We start from the raw sequence: 27413 nt of genomic DNA, 5'->3' as shown, positions 1-27413 counted from the left end.
TTTCTGAAATCAGATTTTAACTTAGGAAGAAGAGTCTTCCTGACTTGAGGCCTGGTGTTCTATCCACTGGGCCACCTAGCTACAAACTGATCTTCCCCACTTGGTTTCTCTTACAGTATATATCAGAGCCATGATTTGAACTCAGGTCAACTGAGTCTCATCCAGTAGGTCCTTTCCTCACTTAACCACTGCTACCTCCATATACATTTCCATTACTTCATGTTTTATTTTTTATCTTTAATTAATACTGATCCCTTGTGGATATTTCATAATCAAATATGGAATAATTGCTTCAGCCCAAGAAAATGTCACATTTCTCCCACGCAACAAATATTTTCCTGACAAGTTTGGTGGGAGCTGCTGAAGCCCTCTGTTGAAGGAAGTGACTTACTTCTCCATTGAATCTAGCCTGATCTTTACCAATGTGCTTCATATTTCAGTTTATTTTAAGCTGGCCCAAGGATTTACTGAGTCATCCCCACCCTGAGTGGGAGGAATACCACTGACTATTTAGAGGGAGGAAATCATATATATCCTAAACTGCCTTTGGGCTTAGAATGATTAACTATTTTTTGCTACTGTATCCTTTTTCTCTGATACTCTAACATACTGGGGACAAGGAATTAAATGTATCAAAATCAATACAATACAAATTTATTAAATTCTTTTATGCTATGCACAAGGAAATGTATTAGACACTGTGGATAGAAGGCAATAATATAAAGCAGTCTCTGCCCACAAATAACTTAGAGTCAAAGAGGTAGTGTGAGGGGGGAAGATAGAACATGTAGACAAGTAAAGGAATACAGAATATTTATAAGGGAGAGAGAGATTGCAAATACTTTGGTATATGCCAGATGGCCTCCTATAGGACCTAACACCTAAACCATACTTTATTTTATAGAGAGGATAATTAAGCGAGTTTGGCTATTCTGTATTAATACTGTCTCTCTCCAGTTGTTAATTCCTCTCCCTAAAAAAAAGTTACCTTGCATTTATTGCATATATTTCCATAAATTTGGTGTTTATACCTTGTTTTTTATTTATCTATATACATGTTTTCTCTTTCAATAAAAAGTAAATTCCTTGAGAGAAGAGAGAATTTTTCATATTTGTCTTTACATCCCTAGGGCCTAGAATAAAATCAAGCTAATAAGCTAAATTCAAACTAAAGAGAGGAGCATTTTTATAGAGAGCCAGTCTTGGAGTCATAAAAACCTAAATTTGAATTTGGCCTCAGACATAGTACTGTGTGAGCATTGGAAAGTCACTTAATCTGTTTTTCCTCAGTTTCCTCATCTGTAAAATAGACTGAAGAAGGAAATGGCAAACCACTCCAGTATCTCTGCCAAAAAAAAAAAAATCCAAATGGAGTCTTGAAGAATCGGCTATGATTGAAAGGACTCAACAACAATAATAACAAATTAATTACTTCGTATTTGTCTGCATATAGCTTGCTTTGTATATATTTGTTTGTATGTCTTCTCCCATTAGGTTGCCCTCCTTGAAGACAGGGACAGACTTTAGCCTTTTTTTGTATTCCCAGCACTTAGCACAGTGCCTGACACATAGTAGGTGCTTACTAGAAGTTTATTAGATTGAATTGAATTGTTCAGAATACCACCACTTAATCTGAAAAACACTGACCTCCAAATGCTTAGTGATCATTAGCATTAATCCAATGTTGTTTGTCCTACCCATTTGTAGCCATATCCCTGGTCTCTTTATCAACTCAATGAATCTCATTCTGTTTCCTGTCCATTTGAGAAGGAATTCCTAACTCTTTACAGCTCTGTGAATAAGTCTTTGGGTCATTTGATCTGACTTGCTAGGTATCATGATCAGAGGCCACTAAACACATTGTTCCTTGTAAATCCATTCTGCAGCTTGGTTAATTCAGCTCACCTAAGACCCTGGACAAGTCATTTCCCTTTTCTGTGACCTTGGACAGGTTATTTTTCATTTCTGTGACTTTGGACAAGTCACTTTTCATTTGTTTGCTTCAGTTGCCTTTTTCTGTAAAATTAGGGTTTTATACTGAATTAAACAACTCAAAACTCAGATTATAGGTGAGAGTAGGACTATTGCAGTTCCTCTTGATATACCTCAAAGTATATGCGACAATATGGTATGATGCAAATAGCACTGGATTCAAAATTAATTAGAAGATCTAGATTAGGGGCAGCTAGGTGGTGCAGTGGATAGATCACTGGTCCTGGATTCAGGAGGAGCTGAGTTCAAATCCAGCCTCAGACACTTAACACTTACTAGCTGTGTGACCCTGGCTAAGTCACTTAACCCCAACTGCTTCACCCAAAAAAAAAAAAAAGAAGAAGATCTAGATTAAAACCCTGCTCTGATACCACTTGTATGACTGGAAAAATTGATTAATCTTTTAGAAACCTTAGTTCCTTGAACTGTTAAATAAGAAAGTAGGACTAGATCAAATGAGAACCCTTCAAGTTCTATATCCCATGATTCTAGAATTCTTTTGTTCAGGGGAATAGGTAATTGGATTAACAGATTTTGGAGAAGAAAGACAAAGCTGTAAATTGTAGCATCTATTTCGATATACCTAAAACCTAATCTATGTGGATAGGAGAATGGAAAGAATACTAAATTTGGAAAGATAGGACCTGGGCTTAAATCCTGACACTGTCATTTGTTACTTTATCATTTATGACCTTACTCTAGTCAAATCACTTGAAAAATGATATGATTGAGCTAGATGATCTCAAAAATCCTTTCTAGATCTAAATCCATCATACTATTCCCCTTCTAATGATATTTATTGCATTGTCTCCCTGATTTGTCATGTTGTATTACTTTTGTTCATATACATTTATAAATCCTCCATAAGGTTTTGGATAGTTAAGACAATTTTTTTTGAAAAATGAGAGAGAGAGAGAGAGAGAGAGAGAGAGAGAGAGAGAGAGAGAGAGAGAGAGAGAGAGAGAGAGATTGGTTTTAAGAGACCTGCAATTATCCTGGGCTTGATACAGCCAGAACGATAAGAACAAAAAACAAGAACATCTGGAGGGCATCCTCACATGTAGGAAATACTTTTTGAAATTTTTATTGCTATATATTCTCCATGACATGAGCAAGAATCTTTGGTGAGCCTGTATCTCCTAATTATATACCTTGCTTACCATTAATAATTAGGGGTTCACCAAACAACCATTTTTGTTGCTCCATCTTTTAAGAAATTTTATGTGATTTTGACATTTCCATGGGGGACTACTTATAGTAGTGTGGTGGTATTTTGATCCATCTAATTCACTACATCATTTAGTCAACAAACAATAAGCCCAATATGTATTCTTTATACCTTTCAGACAATTATGTGACCATAAAGATGTGAGCTGCTGTAGAATGTCATTTGCAAAGGTCTGCCTCTTTTCTTCCCATACCGTTTTCAAGAATACCCTTGATATTTGTACAGGTTATTCTAATAAAGATTTTGTAGAGATGGAAAAAGTAGTCATATGCATTGGTAGCTGATGACATTTTCTTATTCATCTTTTTTACTAGTAAAAATATTTATGATTCTATTTTACTTGTAATATTACAGTGTAGACAGTGTATTAGAGAAAAAAGGACACTGGCTCTGAAGTCAAAGATTCAACTCTTACCTGACACTTTCTACCAGTGTGGCCATGAGTGAATAAATTAATCTTCATGCCATCAGTTTTTCTTCAACTGTAAAATAAAATTGTTGCGCTAGATGGTATCTAAATTCCCTTTTAGTTCTAGACCTATGATTCCATTTTAATTATACCTATGTAATTAACTTGTAATTTTCTAGAATGTTATCAATTCCTTTTTTGTGTGATGTTATTCATTTGTTAACATCTAACTCTTTCTGATTCTCAACTTGAAAATATTCATGACTGTAGGAGCAACCTACATACCTTAGCTCATTTATTTCTTATTGTTGAGCCATGTTTTCCAATTTATTTTTTCTCTTTTCACCTGTAATCTTTTCCTTGAAGGAACTGAATATTAAAGTATATGTGGATTTAATTTGGAGGGTTTATCAAGTTCTTCACAGAGTTACTATACTTCCTCATCTTCTGCAACAGATGTTAGTTCAATTATCATTATCATTATGGCAGACTTTTTACAAATGCTTCTCATGAGCCCTGAAATAGGAGAGGGCTGTGTCCCACGAAATGATATTTATTGTTGCCTTTGGACACATGATAAAAAACAATTCCACCAACTCATTTATTTCCTTCTCCAAGGAAAATCTATGAGGCATCCTTCCATGTAACTGTAACTTCCATTTATATTTTGGTTTTATTGATAATTAGAATGTAAAAGTTGATGTGATTCAGTCCCTCTAACAGTACATGCATTTGTTTGTCACTAGACAAGAAATTCACATTTAGAAGGGTAAGAATTAAGTTAATGTTTACAGGTGGTCTAAAAACTATGTGATCCTATGTGTGCAAGTAGGTAAGTGCTATAAAGTTATATAGGCAACTTAAATTAGAGACTACTGGACTAAATCATTTTTATATCACTTCCAGCCAGGAAATTCCAGAATTCTATGATAGCAAGCTGTCCAGACCAAAGGCCCTCTTGTCTGCCCCAATGGGATGTACTGCTCAGGGCATGTTTTGTCACTCAAAAAAGCATTAATCATATTGATCTTTAGAACTCGTCTCAACATGCATATTGATCATCCCTGAGATGTGCCTGTTCTCTCTTTATAACATGGTAGATTCCAACTTAATCATTAAAAACTATGATATTCTGAGAATTTTTAAAGTCATGTTTATAATTCATTGCCTTATCTTGCAGGACAAGAGGAAAATTGTGAATTGAAACAGGGTAAAGAATCAGCCCCATGATGAATTTATCTGTTTGTCTTTGACATCCTCTAACTTCCCCATTGGGGCAGCTAGGTGATTCAATGGATAGGGGCCTGGAGTCAGGAAGAATTGAGTTCAAACCTGGCCTCAAATACTTACTAGTTGTGTGACTCTGGGAAAGTAACTTAACCCTATTTGCCTTAGTTTTCCTCATCTGTGAAACAAGCTGGAGAAGGAAATGGCAAACCGCTCCAGTATCTTTGCCAGGAAAGCCCCAAATGAGATTAAAGAATCAGACACAACTGAAAAAAAATGAACAAAACAAAAACAAAAAACTTCCCATCAAGGACAGGATCTCTGTCTTAGTCGCTAACCCTTCATCTAACTTGACTTTCTCTTGCTCAACTCTACTAAGATATGTTGGTCTAATTATTTTGCAAAGCAATTTGGAGCCATGCAAAAAAAAACTGTCCATGAGCTTTGAGTGACAGATCCCAATGCTACAAATATACTGCAAAGATGTGAAAGATAGAAGTCCTGTATATAACAAAACATTGATAATGGTAGTTTTTGTGTTTTCAGAAGACCTAGAAAAATATTAGGAGTCCGTTGTTTCAGGAATAGCTGGACAAATAGGGATATATTAATGTCATAGAATGTTATTCTATGCTAAGAAAGAACAAATAAGAAGAATTCAGAGAAACACAGAGAGGCTTTTATGAACTGATACAAAATGATGTTAGTAGAACCAGGAAACTAATGTATCCAATGATTACATTAAAGTTAAAAACATCAAAACAGAAGTTAATGTTGCATAATTATAATGACCAATATTAGCCCTAGAAAGGATATGAGAAAATGCAACCCTCAGTTTTCCATGGAGGGAGGGAAGGAATAGACTATTAGTTTTTTGGGTTTTTTTTAAATGCATCTTCATTATGGCACCAGTTAATTTTGCTCATTTTTCTTATTGTTATAAGGGAAGTCTCACTGCGTGATTGGGAAGAAATAGGGGTATAGCCAGAAAGGATCATGATTGTAAGCTTCTTTGGTAGAGGCAGTCTTTTGCCTTTTTATATTCCCAGCACTTATCACAGTGCCTGGCACATAGTAGGTACCTAATATAAATGTTTACTGATTGATTTATCTTAAAGCAAAAGACATGAATAAAACTTTACTTTTTTAAAAGAATAAAATAAAATGAAAGACTGATGACCATTTCCATGCCTGAAAAAAACAACACTTTTTCAAATATGTGACAAGAGACCAAAAATAAGAGTTCATAGTGACAAAGAAACAGCAATAGCCTTGTAGGTAGAGATTGCCCCATAACACCATCCTACCCATTTGTAGGTAGCTAAAGCCAAATTGGGGGAAGAATATATGTGTTCAAGGCCTTGGAAACTAGAGAATGCTGGGAAAGAATTGGGTTCACTGACTCTTATCCAGAAGTATCTTTTCCACCATTTGAATAAATAACTTCTCTAATTTATGCCCTGGATGAGTTGCTACTTAACATTCCTGTCCTAGGGTTACTGTACTCAGGGAGCTTTAGTAGTAGTAAGCAGTGTTGTTGTTACTTTTTATTAAACACCATGGGAACTCATGGTAAGTTTGCTAATGAGTCTGTGAGCCACAGTGGGAATACAGCTTGACTTCTTCCTAAACATGTATGTTTATCCTTTTTTAAAAAATGAACAGCTGGAACTTTAAAATGATTGAGTTTTTGGATACATGCTGTTCACAGTGATTTTTAAATTATTAGAGTATTTTGCAACCTTGCAGGGATTTCAATCTTCCAGCTTAAGTGCTCTTAAAAATTTGAAGATTTCCAGTTCTTTATAACTACTCCTCTATTTCATGTTCAAAAGATCACAAGATTGTGAATCCTAAAGATTTAGAAGTGAGATGGGCCTTAAAAACCATCTAGTTGAGGCATCTAGATGGTGCAATAGATAGAGCATTGGCCCTGGAATCAGAAGGACCTGAGTTCAAATCTAGCCTCAGACACTTACTACCTATATGATCCTAGGCAAGTCACTTAACCCCATTGCCTCAAAAAAAAAATCTAGTCCAAGGCCTTCATTTTACAGGTGAAGAAAATGAGTCCTGAAGAAGTTAAGTAACTTCCTGAAGGTTACACAGGTAGTAGTTAGAAGAGTCATGATTTGAACCTAGCTACTTTGACTCTAAATCTAGACAGAGGTTAAGCAACTTCTCCACAGTCAAACAGCTACTGTATGTCTGAAGATGAATTTAAACTCAATCTAGGTCTGAAATACACTCCTTATTCATCTCAAACTCTTGGAACAGTTGGCTTCCTTCAAGGCATATCTCCATGCTACCTTCTACAGGCAATCTTAGCCACCTCTCTCAATTACAGAGCTTTCTTCTCTAAGATTATTTTCCATCTACTTTGTATGTATCTTTTATGTACCTCTTGATAGACTTATTGTCTTTCCCTTTGGAATCTGAGTTCCTTGGGAGAAGGGAGTACTTTTTGCCTTTCTTTGGGTTCCCAGTGCTTAACTCAGTGCTTGGATCACAATAAATACTTAATGAAAGACTTTTGACTAATTGACTAGTAGGGGGAAATGAAACTTTAAAGGCCCTCCTCCACACAAAGTCTCTTATGGATTTAAGATAATACAACATTCCTGGATAATAAAAAAACAGAAATAATTCTATACACCTACCTTGTCATCATTAGCATCATTTGAATCAGAAAAGAGTTAAATATGTACTCTCCAAAGGAGTTTGGCATTGTCATGAAGGATGTCTTGTGCAAGATCCAAATAGCAGAAGGATTACCTATGTTAAGTAATCCAGTCATTCCTATTTGGAATGATATTGTACTTGCTTGATGCCCCCAGAACATTCCAGAGCTTTCTCAAGGACAGCCATTAATTACTCAAAAGAAAACAGCCTAATAGTCCATATAGGAAAAACTAAATGGATAAGAATAAATGTCTGTTTTTCAGACTTTGACACAGTCTATTGGATGAGTTCATCAGTATATTTATTTGAAATAGGCACTGAAATAGATCATTAGTTGAAGCTAGATTAAAATAAGAGGAAGAAGTGGGCTGACTTGCCCTTGAGTAACTGAACAGCTTTTTTGGGGGGGAGGGGGGGTGATGACCTCAAGATGCTCCATAGTGAAAAAATTCCACTTTTTAATGTAAAAGCTCTCCTAGAAATTTTCTTATTGAAAATATTTGGTCACCACATCAACAAAGAATCAACATTATGGTTGACTCCTCAGACAGAGGAGAGATGCATATTGGATACCGGTTGATTCTAGCCTTTTGCCATTAATGACCTATACACAAAAAGTAGGGAACTAGACATCATCAAAGAAAAGAACTAGAAAATAGAGGCAACATGATGCTGTTGAAACAGATTTGCATTTATAGTCATGAGATTAAATGTAAAGGTGGGAAAGACCTCAGAGGACAACTAGTCCAATCCTCTCATTTACAGATGAAGAAGCTGAGGTGCAGAGACATTTTACCCAAAATCACACAGATAGTAAGTGGCAGACCTGGGATCTGAACTCAGGATATCCGACTCCTTATCCACTGTGGTTTCTGTCATACTGCACTGTCTTAGTGATCCATATTCAAAACCTGCTTCCATTATTTACTACCTGTGTGACCTTAAGCAAATTACTTGATCTCTGGGCCTTACTTTTCTCATCTATAAAATAAGGAGTTTGACCTCTGAGGTTCCTTCCAACTCTAGATCTTTAAGCCCTAAGGAGACTCACATAACTGCAAATCACAGATAGGTAGCTCATGTGCTGCATTTGTAGCCCCCAAATATAAAAAGCCCTAGAGGAAAGCCTCCTACAGGTTGGGTGGCTCCTATACAGAAGATCTCTGGGAGAAGACGTCCAAGAATTGCACAAGAGGAGACAGGGATGGATTTTGATGTATACTATAGAAGGAATGCCCACTTTAATGAGATCATAACTTCAATGGAGAATTAGCATATTAAGTATAACAGAGTAAGCTAGAAACCTTAATAAGAGGTCTACATGTCTACTGATGAGACCTGGTGAGCATAGCACCCAGAACTATTTAGCTATGTAACATAATAGATAAAAGACTGGCAAAATAACAGCATATATTTAGAAAATATACTTCTATAAAAATTCAGGAATACAAAGTGTAAATATGGTGTAGAACATTTGGGAAAGAATTGTTTGGGATGCACCTGGGGAAAATACAGTGGAAGCCTTTTTATTTAATTGACTTTTTTTTCATGGGAAAAAATTGAGTCTTACAAAGTCTGTTGCATAAGGCTAACTGACCATCCATTGTGTTGGCATTTCAGACTTTAGCTCTACTTCATCCTTTTCCTTTTCATTGCTCCCTGTCATTTTTTGATAAAAAAATGTAAGTTTCATGAATTATTGAATACCTCCTAGGTGACTAAGACTGTGTTGTTCCTGTGTGCTCAGGTCATTTATCTTAGCTTCTGCTTAGATACTTCAAGGACCTGTGATTTCACCAGTGAGTGTAATCTCTCCATGATCATAACACCACAGACGTGGTCTTCATGAATTGCCCAACTGTAAACATTCACCCCACCCCACCCCACCCCACTCCCAGGAGCTCTTATTAAAACTTAGCTAGCCTAGCCCTCAGATTAAAAAAAAAACATTATTCAAAACCTGGCATCACCTTTATTATTCAATGAGCAATTAGAGGACTTTAGTGGGGTGGGGGTGGGGGAACTATATGGTTTTGCAAAATAGCTCAGTGCTTAAGTTTAAAGTTATATATAAAGTTGGAAGCAGAACTAAGATCTGAATTCAAAGCCACAGTAGTTTCAAAGCATCAACTAGTCAGTTAAATTTATTAAGCATTTATTAAGTGCTTATGATATATAAGGGCTTTAAGACACTGGGGCTTTAAACAATGACAAAAATAAAATAGTACCTCTCCTCAAGAAGCTTACATTCTACTGACCACACTGACAGGCTATGCTGAATTAAATTGTGCTGTTGTGTCACTCAATTCTTTTCTGTAATAAAGTCATAATCATCTAGTCTATAGTTCGAAGAACTGCTTCAACCTTATCTTAATTGCTTCTACTCTGGGGCTCTTTTATTATTGCAAAGATTCTTAGCAAATTTGTAAATATTCTTTGCAAATATTTAATTTTTCAGGTTGCTTCTGTGGAAAAGAAAATCCAATTATATTGATATTCCAATGCAATTTCACTTATATAATCCTCTTGACTTGTATTTAAGGCTTGCTTTTAATTTATTTTTCTTCTCCCTACATAATTCTGTTCACCAGACTCAATACTCTGTATCAAGCACACTCAGCACAGCTTCCAGTGATGTGATAAGGTTTCCACCTGCTTTAGATAGAAGGAAATTGACCTTGCTCCAAAACATGTCATCGAATTGTTTACAAGGCTGCCAAAGCACTGTAGTGTGGGCATAGAACAAACACTGACAAAATAATACCCATCTAGTCTACACTGTAACTTTATTATAAGGAAGGACACAGGCAGCAGTAATACCCAGAGGTCCCCAAACTTTATAAACAGAACTGATCCCAGGTATAGATAAGAGACAAGCATCTCCTGACTTCATTGTAAAGGATAAGAAAGTTAAAACTGTTTTTCAATGTACCAAAAAAGTGGAATTGTGGGAAATTGGTGGCATGTCATGATTTCAAGGAGTCCAGATTTCCCCATAAATATCCCAGTAAACTTTTTAAAAATGTGCCAGAAGGAAAACCAAATTAAAACAGTGACAAGCTCCCCCTTCCAATACAGGACTAGAAAAGAAAGTTCATCAGAATCTTATGGAAGTTCTGAAGGGAGAAGAGACAAGGAAAGTGCATGGTAAAGTATATAGTAGCATGGCCCCAGTGCTGGAGACAGGATGAGACCAGTGTTCATCACAGGACCCAGGCATCCCATATAAGACACAACAGAAAGTGCACCTAGGAAGTGCCATGCTCAGGCAATCCCACCTGATACAGGGCAGGAGAGAAGGCAGAAAAGCTCCTGGCCCACCACTCAGCAGCCAGGGAACCGGCAGCAGGAGCCATAGTAGAAGAAAAGGCCAGCACAAACAACATCTGGTTGGGGCTTATCAGGCTCAGAAGAAGGAATGGAGCCAACTCTAGAATCAGGACAGGGCAAGAAGGAGACAGGGAAGGGGTCAAAGCCAAAACTCAATTTAAGTTACCACATTGAGTTGAAAGCCAGGAATTCCTGGAGAATTCCTACAGAATTTAATCTTAGCCAAGAAATGCCTGCCCACACCATCCAAGTGCATTAGAGGAAGCAGAGTCTGACCCAAAGCACAAAGCCCCAGGCCAGAAATTAAGGCTTGAAGGTACATGTTACAGAAGAAAATGCTGAACTGGAGAAGCCCACTCCTGTCAAACAAGACTACCTGCTATACCTAGAACTTGTCCTGAGCTGTGATTCCTTACCCTTGCTGACATATTTTTCTATGTAGAGTGTCCTCCCTACTCTACCCTTAACCCTCCCAAACCCACTTGTCCAATTTTTACCCCTCCTTCAAAACTAAATTCAAAGGCTATATCTCTCAGGAAATTGTCTATGATTTTCCCAATCAGGAATAATCTTTCCTTCCCAAATCCCAATTACGTATTCTTTATTTCTAGGTCCCTTTCAGGTTTAAATTCATGATTTTACTTTCATATTTAAATATGTATTTTAAAAGTGTACTTGAATGCCTCCCTTAGTGAAAATAAAGGCAAGGTGGTAAAATGACTAGCAGGCTAAACTTGGAATAAGGAAGACCTGAGTTCAAACTCTACATTTACGGCTTGTTACTTTTATAACTACAGCTAAGTCATATAACCTCTCTGAGCCTCCATAACTCATTTTTAAATAAGTATTATAACATGTGTACTATTTGCCTTCTGGGGCTATTTTGAGGTTCAAATGAAATGATCTATTTATAAAATATTTTACAAACTTTATAGTGCCATATAAATATCAACTATTACTAATCTGTAAGTCCCATAAGTGTAGCAAAGTTGCCCTTTTCTTTTGCTCCCCTCTCCCCAATTCCTGAACAAAATAAATATCCAATAAGGATAAGTTAAATAAGTAAATATATTTTTGTGATGGTTGCTGTTGAAGCTCTGACACACAAGTGTTAATAAACTCTGTCATTCTCCAAAGCCCTCTGCTTTGTTCTCACATTTTAGATTCTGGAAAACTCCCCAGAGGATCATTAGTATCCATCATTTTGGGTGCCATTATGATCATCGGCTTGATGGTACTCACCTGGATGGTGATTTGCAGGTGGTAAGTATCCTCTTTCTTCCATTGTTAGTCTGAACAGGAGGCAATTTCTCTCTCCTCTGGAATATGCCATTAAGTCTCTTTGTTTCTTTGCAGCCCATAGATTACAGGGACCACAGTCAGTTCCATGCCAAGCTATTTTGTACAACCTATTAGACATTCATTCCCTTCATTATGTTGAAAATGGAAGCGTGAATGGTCATTAGCATATCTTCAGTGGATTCAGAGAACTAGATTATTGAAATGTTCTCTTGTTGAAATAAAAATGTTGAGCAAAGGTCCCCAGAAAAGAAGGGTATTAGCAAATTAAAAGTTAAAGAAGGTCAAGTATGTGGGGACATGAAGAAAGATTTAAGAAGACTGGAAAGGTAGGAAGGAGCCAGGTTATAAAGGGCCTTCAAAGCCAAACGGAAGATTTTATATTCGATCCTAGGGGTAACAGGAAACCAATGAAGTTTGTTAAATAAGTGTGTGATATAATCAGATTTGTTCTTTAAGAAGTTCCTTTTGACTTCTGAATGAAAGATATATTGGAGTGGGGAGAGACAAGCCAGGAGGCTATTGCAGTAGTCCAAGTGTGAGGTAATGAAGGTCGGCACCAGTTGGTTACAATATCAGAGAAGGGAAGGAGACATATACACGAGATGTTATGAAAGTAGAAACATCAGGAATCAACAACTGGATAGATATGAAGGAAGTGAGGAAGAGTGAAGAGTTGAAGATGACACATAGGTTCCAAGTCTGAATGACAGGCAGTGAGGGATGGAGGGTAGTCAGGGAAAAACCTTTGAAAGTCATACAGAAGTTAGGAAGTGGGGAGGGTTTGGTGAGGAAAGATAATGAGTTCTGTTTTGGACATGTTGAGTTTAAATTTTATGGAACATCTAGTTCAAGACTTCTAATAGACAGTTGGAGATACAAAATTGGAGGTCAGGAGAGAGGTGAGGGCTGGACAAGTATATTTGAAAGTCTTCATAGAGATGATCCATGGGACCTTATGAGATCATCGAGATAAATGGTATGAAAAAGAGGGCCCAGGAGAGAATCCTATGAGATCCCTACAATTATCAACTGTCATGTGGATGAAGATCCTTCACAGGAGACAGAGGAGAGGTCAGATATAAGTAGGAGGAGAACTAGAAAAGAGCAGTCATTAGTTCAGGTAAGAATTGATGAAGATCTGATCTATGGTGGTGGCTATGTAAGTAGAGAGGAGAGGACATACAGAAAAAGAAATGGCATTTTTTGGCAATGGATTGATTGGATTTTACAGGACTTTGAACCTGATTAGAAGATGGAAAAAAACAAGGAGGGGGGGGCAGCATGAGGAAGAATATTAAATCAAGGATAAACTCAAGATTATTAAAACTAAGTACCTGGGTACATGGTAATGTCTTCAATGCAATTAGAGAGGTTCAGAAAAAGGGCAGGAGCAGTAGAGAAAATAGCATGTTCTGTTTTGGACATGTTGAGTTTGAAATACCAATGAGATATCCAGATAGAGCAATACAGCAGACTGTTACAGATTAAGGACTATATTTCATAAGAATGATGTAAATTATATATATATATATATATATATTTGATAGTCATAGATATATTTAGTGTGTGTTTATGTATACCTATATCTATACATAATTGTGTGTATACACATGTATATATAGGAGTCATTTCCTTTTTTTTTCTTTCTTTTTTTTTTTTGGTGAGGCAATTGGGGTTAAGTGACTTGCCCAGGGTCACACAGCTAGTAAGTGTCAAGTGTCTGAGGCCAGATTTGAACTCAGGTCCTCCTTAATCCAGGGCCGGTGCTCTATCCACTGCACCACCTAGCTGCCCCATGGAGTCATTTTCATAGAGATGATCATCAAATCCATAGGACCATGTGAAATCACACCTCTAGGCCTCAATTTCCTCACCTGCAACATGAGGTGGTTAAACTGAAGAATCTAAGGTCCTTTCCCCCATTTAACTTTTTCGTATTCTATAATTATAAATATTACATAAAGGTAGACTCTTATTATCATGCTGTTTCCTGCACCTGAAAAAAATGCCTATTGTCTCACTCCCCTCCTATACTTTATTCAAGATCTATCTCTTCTATGAAGTCTTTCATGACTACTCTAGCCACAAATATCTTTCCCTTTATTTAATTCCTATACTACATATTGTTTATATATAGTCCATAATACTTGATCATATACTGTATTGAAATTGTTTTTATTGTGTTTGGCATGCATGTTTCACCTCCCCAATTCAATTCACAAGAGCAAGAGCAAAGACCATTTCAGTATGCATTAGGCACTATTGAGTGATATTTATTAAACTTTTATTAAGAACTTATTATGTACAAGGAATTGTATTGGGTTATTGGGATCCAAAGATGAAAAACAACATAATCTCTGCCATCAAGGAATTGATCATGTAACAGGGGTATTCAGATATATGTGTATACAGGTAAAGTAGGATACAAAGTGAAATATGGCAAGTGTGAAAAGGTGAGATTGAAAAAAGTGATATATGACTTTACGTAAGAAGGAGGAACTCCTTTGCCCTTACTATTCTCACCTCTACTTCTTTATGTTTTCAAGGAACTGGTCACATAGTGATGTTTAATAGATATTTTTCATGTGACCTGAAAAGTGCAAGTTATGGTCCCTTGGATAATTGTATGTTTTAAAGAAAAATATCTGAGGATTTTTAAAGCTCATAACTTTTTTAAAATATTTTTAGACAATCTATGGGTGCTTAATTTTTGATGACATAAAAATCCAAAATATAGAAAAAGGAGGGAAATGTATTTGTAAATACAAGGATAATGTAGAGTTGCAAAGGACTTATATTTCATTAAATCCAATGCCCTCATTTTTACCAATGAGGAAACTGAGATCCAGAGTCAAAATTAGTTGTATAGATCACAGAGGTAATAAGTGGCAAAGCTAGGATTTGAACTCAGGTCATTTGACACCAGAACCCATATTCATTCCACTGCACCAAAGTTAAGAACATTGGCATTGTTCTAAACCGTATAAAAAAGAATTGACAAGTATGTAAGAAGATCATACAGTAAAGAGGTATAAAGAACCTTAGAGATCATAGTTCAACCTTCTAATTTTACAAATTAGAAAAAGTCCAGAGATAGAAAATGACTTTCCCAAAGTATAATAATAATAAAATTAAAATGCAGATCCTAATCATTACAAACCAAGACTTCTTTCTTCTACAGTAGATTGCCAGATTCTCCTTAGTCCTGCTCATGGTCAGGTGTATCTTTGGGAATGTACTAAGCATCATTAGCCAGAGAAGAGTGAGGACTATTTTTCATTTGCAATGGAGTCTTCTTGTCTATTATCTGGTTTCCATTTTGGTCCTGGCTTAATCCTTTCAGAACATCATATATGGTCAGCACTAACAATGGCCAATGAATGTGAATATTCTTCAGGGCACAGAAAATATTTGGTATAACTCAACTGAAAATGATAAGAAATTCAGTGAGAGATAAGCTTCAAACATGAGCTTCAGAGAGTCCTTGTGATTAAGTAGAGCTGGATAGAGATCCTATCACTGCTTTGAATCTACTAATACTGGATTAAGTCTAGGTTTCCCAAAATTAAGTATCTGTAGCATTAAATATTTAGGAAGACCTTTTTTATTAATTGAAGATGTGTTTAATATCCAAAATTTACCAACTGCAAAGAGTCAGAAGAATCTAATCAAATTTAAGTACCTTGAGAATAGAGACTGTTTTACTATTATCTTTGTAGCTCCATTTGGCACATAGTAATTCCCTTTTTGATAGAGTGATTGAATTATCTCTAACCAGCCATAAAATACATATATATATATATATATGTGTGTGTGTGTGTGTGTGTGTGTGTGTGTGTATGTATGTATATATATGTGTGTGTGCGTGTGTATACATATGTATATATATATACATATATACATATGGACATATATTATTAAATAGATCCTAAGTAAACAAAAATTTTACATCAGCATCAAGTTCTAAAGTGAATATCCACTAAATGGAATCATGAAAGATAAAGCTTATCCTAAATGACCATTAATAACTCTGTGTTTTGGGGGGCAGCTAGATGGCGCAGTGGATAGAGCACCGGCCCTGGAGTCAGGAGTATCTGAGTTCAAATCTTGCCTCAGACACTTAACACTTACTAGCTGTGTGACCCTGGGCAAATCACTTAACCCCAATTGCCTCACTAAAAAGAAAGAAAGAAAGAAAGAGAGAGAGAGAGAGAGAGAGAGAGAGAGAGAGAGAGAGAGAGAGAGAGAGAGAGAGAAAGAAAGAAAGAAAGAAAGAAAGAAAGAAAGAAAGAAAGAAAGAAAGAAAGAAAGAAAGAAAGAAAGAAAGAAAGAAAGAAAGAAAGAAAGAAAGAAAGACTCTGTGTTTGGTATACTCTCCCTACTCTAGACAGTACAAAAAGTCTAATGGGATTTTGCCAGGATTCTCCCATGAATTCAGAATCAATGGGAGAGTTTGAGAAGGCCATAGCAGTAAGGTGGAGGAAAGATAGAGTTAACAGGGAAGGATAGTGAGCCAAATCCCTCTTAGTTGAAAAGTAGGGGGTGGGTAACTCATGAAGGCATGTATCTCCCTCACAAAGTTCTTCTGAGGATGAAATAAGATAATGTAAACTAAGTGTTTTGAAAACCTTAAAGAACTAAATTAGTACTGCCTGTTATTATGAGGAGATTTGATCAGATGATATCTAGTTTTTTTCCAACTCTAAATCTACTATTCTAATTTTGTTTTTTACAAAATGAACATTTGAATGACCTGAAATGGCTATCATTAACTTTCTATAAAAATAAGTAAATCCAAGAAAAGAAGACTATCCATTTAACAGGTATTTACTAAGCACCTGAATATATGCTTTTTAGCAACAACATTAGATCCATTCTACAAGCCCCTATTGAGCAGAATGTTGCACTTCAGGGGATGAAAAACAAATAAAACACAGTCTTCTGGGAGCTTGCAGTCTGTTTGCAACATATTCTTGAGATTGACAGGTTCCTCCTTGCACTAATAAATCTAGTTAGAGCCTTTTATCACACAGTGCATGCTTAGTAAGATCACAAATGGACACTATTGGGACTATACCTCAAGAAGGTTATGGACAACAAGAAAAAGAAGGAAGGAAGGAAGGAAGGAAGGAAGGAAGGAAGGAAGGAAGGAAGGAAGGAAGGAAGGAAGGAAGGAAGGAAGGAAGGAAGGAAGGAAGGAAGGAAGGAAGGAAGGAAGGAAGGAAGGAAGGAAGGAAGGAAGGAAGGGAGGGAGGGAGGGAGGGAGGGAGGGAGGGAGGGAGGGAGGGAGGGAGGGAGGAAGGAAGGAAGGAAGGAAGGAAGGAAGGAAGGAAGGGAGGGAAGAAGGGAGGGAGAGAGGGAGAGAGGGAGAGGGGGAAGGAAGGAGGGAGGGAGGAAACAATCATATATTAAATGCCCATTATGTATCAAGAACTGTGATAAGCACTTTACAAATAGCTCACTTGATCCTAACAACAACCCTTGTAGGCAGGTGCTATTGTTATCATCATTTTACAAGTGAGGAAGTTAAGTCAGAAAGCGATTAAATTATTTGTCCAGAAAGCTAGTAAGTGTCTTATGCTGGTTTTGAACACATAGCTTCCTGACTTCAGGCCCAGTGTTCTATTCAATGCACAACCTAGCTGAAAGATTCTTTATGCATGAATATATTCATAGCGTTGTTATCAGTGATCATAAAAAGATGAAAAAAATATGTGTCTACTTTTTAGGGAATGGTTCAATACATTATAGTGTTCTGGACCAAGCCCAGCTCAGAATAATCCAATGGTTTTGTCTTGAGATTGAAATATAATGGAACACTTAAAAAACATAAAAATAATAAAAAATTAAAATGGCTAACATTATTAAAATATATGGTTTTTCCCTCTTTGCCAAAACAGCAAAGACAGACCAAAGGATGTTCTACAGCACTGTAAGAATTCTATGAGAACTCAGTTATACTTATTCTCCATAGGCTGGGCTTTTTAACCCCCTCATCTTCTGGACCAACCAAATCCCAAGGATGGTATCCTTGCCTCCTGAAAAGGAAAATCATTTCAACCTATGTAAACTAAATGCTAGTTCCAACATATCTGGTGAATAGATGAGATAAATTATAACTGTACTATAAATAGTGGTAAATATGGACAGGTCAGAGAAACATGGAAAGTAAGCCCTGATGGATAGTGAAGAAATCAGAGTCAAAAGACCAATATACACAATTACTAAAAACAATTTAGATAAAGACTACATTTAAAGGGGCAAAGCTCATATTCAACTCAACAATGTTGGCCTCATCCTACCAAAGTTAAAGACACTTTCTGTTAGCAATCTTAAACTACAGAAGTGACAGTAGCATGTGACATTAATCACAATCATACTGCTAGGTTGTTTTGCTTTACTGTTTCTGCAGAATTTATTTTCAGAGAGAGGCTTTTGGAGGTGTTTATTAGAAAGTGTCTGTTGTATTAAAATAAAGTGTATCAATAAATTCAAGGGGGGGAAATATGATTGGGGTAGAAATTCGTGGGTAGAAATACCAAATACATATCTTCCTTGCACATTCCATTTGTGGTATTTTCTTAGCTATCTATGTTTACCAAGAGGCCCCAGTTTTTTTCTGCTTTTTGCCCAAAGAATCATTTGTTAGGCACATCTGGAACTGATTTGGAAAATTCAAGGAGGCTTTGGTCGTTTCCCCTCTCTTGGCCTCAGTTTCTTTTTTTTACAAAATGAGCAAATCAGACCAGATGATCTCAAAAGTCCCATCCCACTCTAAATCCCATGCAATAAATTTATTCTGTTGCTCTCTCCCCTTCCACAGAAACATAATGCTATTTGGCCAGGAGAAAGACGAAACCTACTCCCCTGCCAGCTCTTGGCTCTGAAAGCTATTTTGATTTCCCAGGTTAATCCAACCATGCTAATTCAACCACATACTGCAATAATGTGGACATGTTCCTTGAGCATTGGATCTCAGCAGGTGATGCTGTTTCAAGGTCCCCAGTTTGGAATCCTGCCCTCACTATTCATATATGCAAGTCCCTTGTTGAGGGTCCATCTGGTAGAATGGCCATCCGCCCACCAATTTCAAGGAGGGTTGGGTGCCAACCCAGGGTCAGAGTACATATTATCATTAGTATCTTGTTTGGAACTATAAAGATGGACAACTCAAACTGCCTGTTTTGTAGGCTCAAAGAAGAAAAGAATAATTATTTGAGCTGAAAGGAAACTTATACCCATTTTAGTCTAATACCTTCATGAATAAAAAGAGAGAAAATGAAACTGTGAAAGGAATTGCCCAAGGCCACTTGGCTAGAAATCTTCCAACTCCACTATTCCAAACACCCTCTCAGAAGTGATGGAAATTACTGATTAGGTTTAGAGTTTCACCAAGCTCCACACTTTAGAAAAGTTGAAATCCCTATATTGTAGACCCCATCCCCTGTTCAGCTGTTTGGGATCCCTGGCTCGTAGATTACATAGCCATTCACTAATCTCAGCTGGAATAAGCTCTAGCTCTGAAGAAGCCCATATGTTCTGTCAATCCATCCATGGCTATTGTTCCATTTCCAGTTGAGTTGATTTTACTCTTACTATGTGGTATACTCTGTGCTACGCACTGTGGTTACAAAGGCCAAAAAATAAACTCTGCTCTCAGAGAGCTTATATTTAACTGAGATAACTCAACCAATATATTGCATTAAAGAAGCAAATATTAAACATATACCGCATAAACAGAAAATAACTTTGAGGGTCAGTATCTAAAGGAATTAAAAACGACCTATAAGAGCTGACTCTTGAGCTTAACTTAGAAGGAAGGTAGATACGTGCTCAAAGAAGTGGAGAAATAGCATTGTAGTCATGAGAGAGAACTGAAACCAAGGCCCAGAGGGAAGAGATGGAATACTTTAGAGAGAGGACAGCAAATAGACCAGTTTGGCTTAAAGATACAGTGCTTGGGGGAAGTCATGTGACATGAAGAAAGGCCAAAAACAATCCCTGTTCACAGGCAGCTCACTGTCAAATGGAGAGGTAACATGAAAACAACTATACACAAACAAGATACATTCAGGATAAATTTGGGGCAATCACAGCCTAGAAAGATAATTAGGAGCCAAAATGTGAAGGGCTTTAGATATCAAACCACAGAGTTTGCATTTTATCCTAGAGGCAGTGAGGAGTCACTGAGGCTCATCAAGTGATATAGCTAGACCAATGCTTTATTAATACCAATTTGTAAGCTGGGTAGATGATGGCTTTGAGAGGAGATAGCCTGGATGGAGGGAGAACAATTAGGAGGCTACTGCACTAATCCAGAAAAAAGGTGATGAGACTTGTACACCATGGTGGTTATCTAGATTTTCCCTTTTCCTTCTTTTCAGTGCATGTCTTTCATTCCATTCTGGAAATTCCCATGGACTATATGGTGAGCTTTGGAAATAAGTTGTACCTCAGTCATGACTGAGCCTCCACTACACTGGAAAATTCAGGACCACTAATGACTTGTGTTGAAATATTTAATTACTGAACTAACAGCAACAAACTAAGGAAACCATAGGATAACTCAATAGGAGCATCTATTTAAACAGAAAAGGAAATGAAATAAACATTAAAAACATCCTCAGCAACAATTTCCCCAAATACTCCATTGCCACTAATTTATCCCCCAGCATAATCAGTCTTTCAGTCAGCCACTTAACTAGCATTTATTAAGCATGTAGTATTGCCAGGTGTTGTGCTAAGCAGTGGGGACATGAAGAAAAGCAAAAAAGAATCCCTGCTCATGAGTAGCTCATAGTCTAATGGAGGGATAACATTCAAATAACTATATACAAGCAAGATATATTCAGAATAAATTTGGGGTAATCCCAGATAGAAGGTACTACTAAGATCAAGGAACCCTGGGGCAGGCTTCTTTTAGAAGTCAGAACTTAAGCTGGGATTTCCACTTCTAGCTTGGAAACTAGGAGATGGAGGTGAGGGAGAGCTTTTCAGACAGGCAGAGAACCAATGAAAACTCTTGGAGTTGGAAGATGGAGTACCATGTGCAAGCAACAGTAAGAAGGCCAGTGTCTCTGGTTTGCAGAGTGTGCGAAGCGGAGAACAGTGTAAGACTGGAAAGGAAAGAAAAATCCAAGATTCAAAAGTGGTGTTTCAATTAAACAAGAAGATGGAATTACAGCAAGCTAGGAGACGAAAGACTAGAGGGTTTTTCAAAGAGGCACAGCAGCCTATAGGATTGTGGCCTGAGCCCAGGTACAGTAGTTTATGAGCCACTATAATCATGTCCTCTTTCAGCAGCCAAAATTATTATAGACTTTCAATTTAGGAAGTGCTTGATGTATTTCTACAAAAGAGGGTGTATAAGTTTAGTTCTCCTTTGTTTATTTCAGATGATTCATGTTCACCTGAACATCACTACCTCAATACTTAGTCTATGTTTATTCTTCTCACAAACAACAATTGTGAGAAATAACAAGTTTCTCCCCCTTTTCCCTTTCTACACTATTATGTCTTTTCTTGTACCCCCTACCTTTCTCTTTTTCCTCTTAAAACCCTCAGAACAGTGACCATACACCAACAAGGACCTCTTTGTTTCTTATTTAATTCCCTCAATACTCTTTGAAGACATTAAGTTTTGAAGAGAAACTTTTTTTTTCCTTCTCTATAATTAGAATATTAGCACTGCATCATTATCCAGTTCCTTTCTATTGTTCAAATTAATTTATCTTTTGGTATTTCTCTAGACTTGTTCAAGTTCTTTCTCAGCTCTTGTCTCTTCACCAAGGACACTTCAAAATCCTCTTCCATTAAAGGTTGATTTTCCCCTCTGTAAAATTATGCTCAGCTTTGCATAATAAGTTATTCTACATCATTTTGCCTTTTGGAATATTTTATTCAAGATCTCCTCTGACTTTTATTAAAAGTTTCCAGTTCTTGATGCTGGCAGTTTTGTTTGTTAGTTCTTGTTTTTGACATGAGAGCTCTGGAATTTGACTATGACATTCCTGAAACTTTAGGAGTTTCTTTCAAAAGGTGATTAGTGGAATCTTTCTATCTTTGTTTTGCCTTCAGACACTACTATGGATAGGCAGTTTTTGTTTATTATTTATTGAAATATAATGTCTAAGTTTGTTTTTCATTATGGTTTTCTGGAAGTCCAATTATTTTTAAATTATTCTTCCTTGACCCATTTTCCAGGTCAGCTGTTTTTTTATCAGGTAACTTACATGTCCTATTTTTTTCAATCCTTAGGGTTTTTTTTCCTAATATTCTTTGCTGTCTCATAAAGTCATTGACTTCTGATTGGTCTATTCCAATTTTCAGAGATTCCCTTTATTGGGTAAGGTTTACCACTTTCTTTTCTTAGCTACTTAATTTCATTCAAATTCCTCATTCAAGAGCTCTCATCTCATTTTTAAACATCTTGTGTCACGTCTTCTAAGTAATGATATAGAACTTGTGGAAAATCTTTTTTGTTGTTTTGAGTTTCTAATTTGATTTATTTATTTCTCCAGCTTTGTTCTTGAATTAGAACTTTAGGTCAGGAGCAGATTCTGCTCCCTATTACACATTTTGTTTGGAGTGATGGACCTTCCCCTGGTCTCACTAGGTCCCTTTGGTTATTGAACTAGCTTCCATTTCCTGAAGACCAGTTTCTCTTGGATCCAACCTTCATGAAACTTTAAGGCTCAAAGCCCTAGATATACAGGGCTGTCTCTGGAATCTCAGTACCAAGTGTTGAGGATCTCAAAGTACTTGGGTCTGGGCTGTCTAGCAACCATTGCTGTTTCCAAGATCTAAGGGGTTTTTCAAGATCCCCACCCTGAAGGTTTGTTTTTTAATTTTGTTTTTAGTATTATTTCTTTTGAATTATATTCTCTTCCTCCCTTCAGCCCCTTCCCCACCCACTGAGAAGGTAAGCAATTATACATGAGAAATCACACAAACATACTTTCATATTGTCCATGTCACAAAAAGGCAAGAAAAATAAAGTGAAAAATTATACTTCATTTCCCTCTCAGTTCATCACTCCTCTCTCTAAAGGTGTTTATTTTTCATTATGAGTCCTTCAGAATTGTCTTGGATCATTATATTGATCATAGTAGCTAAGTCTTTCATTGTTGATCATCATTACAATATTGTCATTACTATGTACAATGATCTTCTAATTCTGCTCATTTCACTTTACATCAGTTCATATAGATTTTCCTGACTTTTTCTGGTCATCGCCTTCATCAATTCTTATAGCACAATAGTATTCCATCATAATCATATAACATAACTTGATGATACTCTGGAGTTTTCTGACCATCCTTGGACTTTCTCAGGGAAACCTTGAACATAGAGTGGTAGAGGCTTCAGAAAACCCTAGTAGTCTCTGATCCTGCTGGGAGGCTACTCTGAATTGGAATTCACTTTGCTGAGATGGGGTAGGGAGACCAGCTAACATTTTTGTGAAATTCAGAAGACACATAAAGTAGATTCTCTTTTTTTATAGGTTCTCATTGAATTTATTGATCATTATTGGGTCTGGTACAAATTTCAATATTTCAGGAGTAGGTATGTGTGAACTAGGTACCCTACCTCCTTCCTACTCAGGCATCCAACTTGGCAGGAAGGCCTCTCCTCATCAATTTACAGAAAGAACCAAGGTTCTAAAGTCATTTACCAAAACATACAGCTTATATTAATTAAAGAGGGCCAATAGGTGGTGGAGTGGATAGTGTGCTGAGCCTGGAGTCAGGAGGACTCACCTTCCTGAGTTCAAATCTGGACTCACACACATACTAGCAGTGTGATCCTGGGCAAGTCATTTAACCCTGTTTGCCTCAGTTCCTCATCTGTGAAATAAGCTGGAGAAGGAAATAGAAAACTACTCCAGAATCTTTGCCAAGAAAACCCCAAATGGGTTCACAAAGACTCTGACACAACTGAAAATGACTGAACAACAAAACCTCTGATTCCAAATTTAGTGTGCTCTTTCCACTGTATGATTTAACTGAAATGTTTTCATACAGCATTATTAGAAATAGTTAAAGATTTCATAGCTACTAATTTGAAGTATACAGGAGTAATTTGCAATTATTCTTCTGAATTAGCAGGAGCCAAATTAAAAGGCACTTACAATTTGAATTTAGTACTTCAACCAGCAATAGCTAGAGCATCACTAGTGAATTTGTAAGCTGAAACTTCAAGACTAAGTAGTACAAACATTTTTCTAATTCAACCAAAGGCATCATTCTATACCCTGTGACTAAAGCAAAGATAACCAAAACAGGTACACAACCATGACGACCACAGATGCTCCCAGTACAAACCATTCACATTTATTGGATCAGTCTAAATCAGATTGTGGCTCTCCCTGCCCCATCACTTCAGTGACAGCAACCTGTTCAATTTCCTTTTTGTTTCTCTGACATACAAGCAGTCATTTTTTCTCCATTTTCAAACTGTGTTCTTACCTCAGGAATATCAGAAAAATGATTTTGATTTTTACGTGGCTAAAATGTCCGCAGAAGCACTCATTCTAGGGACAGACTAAGAGACCAAGTTTTTAGCATCCCATGCCAGGCATATAGGCATCATTGCAGTTGTCAAATAGGAGAAGCCTTTAATGCTGTTTCAGATGCCTTTGGAAGATTTTGTATTATCTAATCAATCTATCTGTGGATAGACTGAGAAGTCAGCAACCTTGATGTCTTATGGGAATAAGTGCAAAAATAGGGCCCAAGAAGATAAAGATGGTGAAGAGCTGACAGACTGCCCACTGAGGGTACTCCTGACACTAGAAAAATCACTATATAAATAATGACTTTTAAGTCCTTCAGCATAGTAGTCAGCTTTGGAAGACTTGGGTTCAAGTCCTATCTCTGATACTTCGTCACTGTGTGACTTAACCTCACAGTGTTCCAGAAAAATGTTTAAGACAATAAGTGGTAGGGGCAGCTAGGTGGCTCAGTGGATAGAGCACTGGTCCTGGGTTCAGGACGACTTGAGTTCAAATCCAGCCTCAGACACTTGATAGGTACTAGTTGTGTGACCCTGAGCAAGTCACTTGACCCAAATTGCCTCACCAAACATACGCGCACACACACACACACACACACACACACACACACAACAACAATAACAACAAAAAGACAAGAATTTGCATAACAGTGAGGCTACAAGTATTTATTAAGTATCTACTATGTGCCAGACACTGTTCTAAGTGCCAATCTGCCTTGGTAGAGGAGGTTTTTTATACCAATGAAATCATATTTGTGGACCATCTCCAAAAAAAGTAATGAGTTACAAAACAAAGAGTATAGAGAGGTCTTTAGGAGAAGATTTTTACTTCCTAGGAGATGGAGAAAGGTTTAGTGATGGAGTTGGGTTTTAAAGGGTGTATAGGAATTTGACAGGTAAAGGAAGGGAGGGAAGATATTCTAGGAATAAGGAAGAGCTAAGCAAAAGTACAGAGACATGAGAGCAAAGGATATATTGGGAGAGTGGGACCACAGGAGAGGGGATTGGAAGGTGGAAAAAGAATTTTCAAATTTAGTTGGAACATTAAGAGGGAAGAATAGCTAGTATTCCAATTTGGCTGTAACATAAAAGCACACAAAAGGGAATAATGTGCCTGGCAAGACTGGCAAGATAAGATGGAGCTAGATTGTGAAAGGCTTTATATGTCATGCTACAGTTTGTCTTTAATCCCAAAAGATAATGAACTACTGGAAGTTTTTGCAGGGGGGATAGTCAAACCTGTTCTTTAGGAGGATTCTTTTGGTAGCTGGATAGAGAAATTTGGAGAAGGGAGAGAATATAATTAGAGCCAATAAAGATTTTATTTAAATAAGCAGTCTAAAAATGATGAGGACCTGAGCTAGGGTGGTGGCAGTATAAATAAAGAGAAGGAAATAGATTCAAGAGACATTAGAGGGGCGGCTAGGTGGCGCAGTGGATAAAGCACCGGCCTTAGATTCAGGAGTACCTGAGTTCAAATCTGGCCTCAGACACTTAACTTACTAGCTGTGTGACCCTGGGAAAGTCACTTAATCCCCATTGCCCAGCAAAAAAAAAAATAAAAAAATATAAAAAAAAGAGACATTAGAGATGCAGAATCAACAGGATTTAGCAACTGACTGGGATATGAGTAAATGAGGACTATAAAACAAGTATGAGGATTATAAATCCAAGATTATAAACCTGATGACAAGAAAATGTTGGTGCCTCCACATAAATAGGAATATCCAGATGAAGGAATCTAGAAGGCAATGTAGGACTGATATGAGGACAAATGTTAAGACTGGATATATAGATTTTTAAAGTCATCTTCAGAGAAATTATATTTGAACTCTTGAAAGCTAATAAGATAACCAATGGAAAAAGTATATAAAAAGAAGATCCAGGACAAAGTCTTAGAAGACTCCAAAACATAGATTAGGAGATAGATATTTCAAAGAAAAATAAAAAGGAAATGCTCATCCAGGTATATTGAAGATCAGGAAAAGACAGCATTATGGAAGCCAATGTGAGCAAGGCTATTGAGGGGAAGGTGGTATGAAATGGTACCAAAAATTGTCATGAAAACTGAGAAAAGTCATCATATTTAGATGTTAAAGTACCTTTGGTACCATCTGAGAGAGCAGTTTCAATAAATAATTAAATTCTGAAGTAATATTTAAAGGTGTTATTAAGTAGAAGAAGCAAGCAAATGGAGTGAGAGTAATTCTAGGAACTTGGAAATGAAAGGGAGGAGAAATTGAAGAAAATACCTTAAGGATAGGTAGATTCTATTAATTTTGTTTTAAGGGTGAGGGATATTTGAGGACTAGGGATACCTGCCTGTCTTTCCAGACACTTGGGAAGAAGACAGGCAAGAGGGAGTTATTGAAAGTACTTGATAGAATGATGTGACTACAGGAGTAAGGTCCTGAAGGATATATGGGGAAATGGATTAAAAAATGCAGGTAACATGAAAGTAGGTCTTCTCCTGTAATTGGAGGAGAGGTGATACAAGTAATGAGAAAAGGAAAAGGGAAAATGGAGCAACAGCTACCCGTAATAATATAATTAATACATAAGAGTAAAAGAGAATTGTCAAAAGGCCATAAGGGCCCAACTGAAGTTATGTACCATGAATTTGTAGTGGATACAATCAGAATAATTATTTTTTTCAATTCTCTGAGAGTCCTTTCAATCTCCAAATATACAGCCCTATGAGTCTTTGATCCTATGCACCCCAATTGAGTT

General features: G+C 36.9%; 1 protein-coding gene across 1 annotated transcript in view; it reads left to right on the top strand.

Annotated features, from left to right (window-relative positions):
- The window catches only part of TPO (thyroid peroxidase), a 229672-nt gene that overhangs the window by 160379 nt on the left and 41880 nt on the right, over positions 1 to 27413 (top strand). The window contains exon 14 of the mRNA XM_043988365.1: positions 12032 to 12131. Within this exon, the coding sequence (XP_043844300.1) occupies positions 12032 to 12131 (100 nt within the window). The remainder of the gene's footprint in view (positions 1 to 12031; positions 12132 to 27413) is intronic.

Source organism: Dromiciops gliroides, chromosome 2 (assembly GCF_019393635.1).
Source record: "Dromiciops gliroides isolate mDroGli1 chromosome 2, mDroGli1.pri, whole genome shotgun sequence".
Taxonomy (NCBI): Eukaryota; Metazoa; Chordata; class Mammalia; order Microbiotheria; family Microbiotheriidae; genus Dromiciops; species Dromiciops gliroides.
The sequence above is the reverse complement of the archived record's forward strand: the minus strand, read 5'-3'. Positions and strand labels throughout refer to the sequence as shown.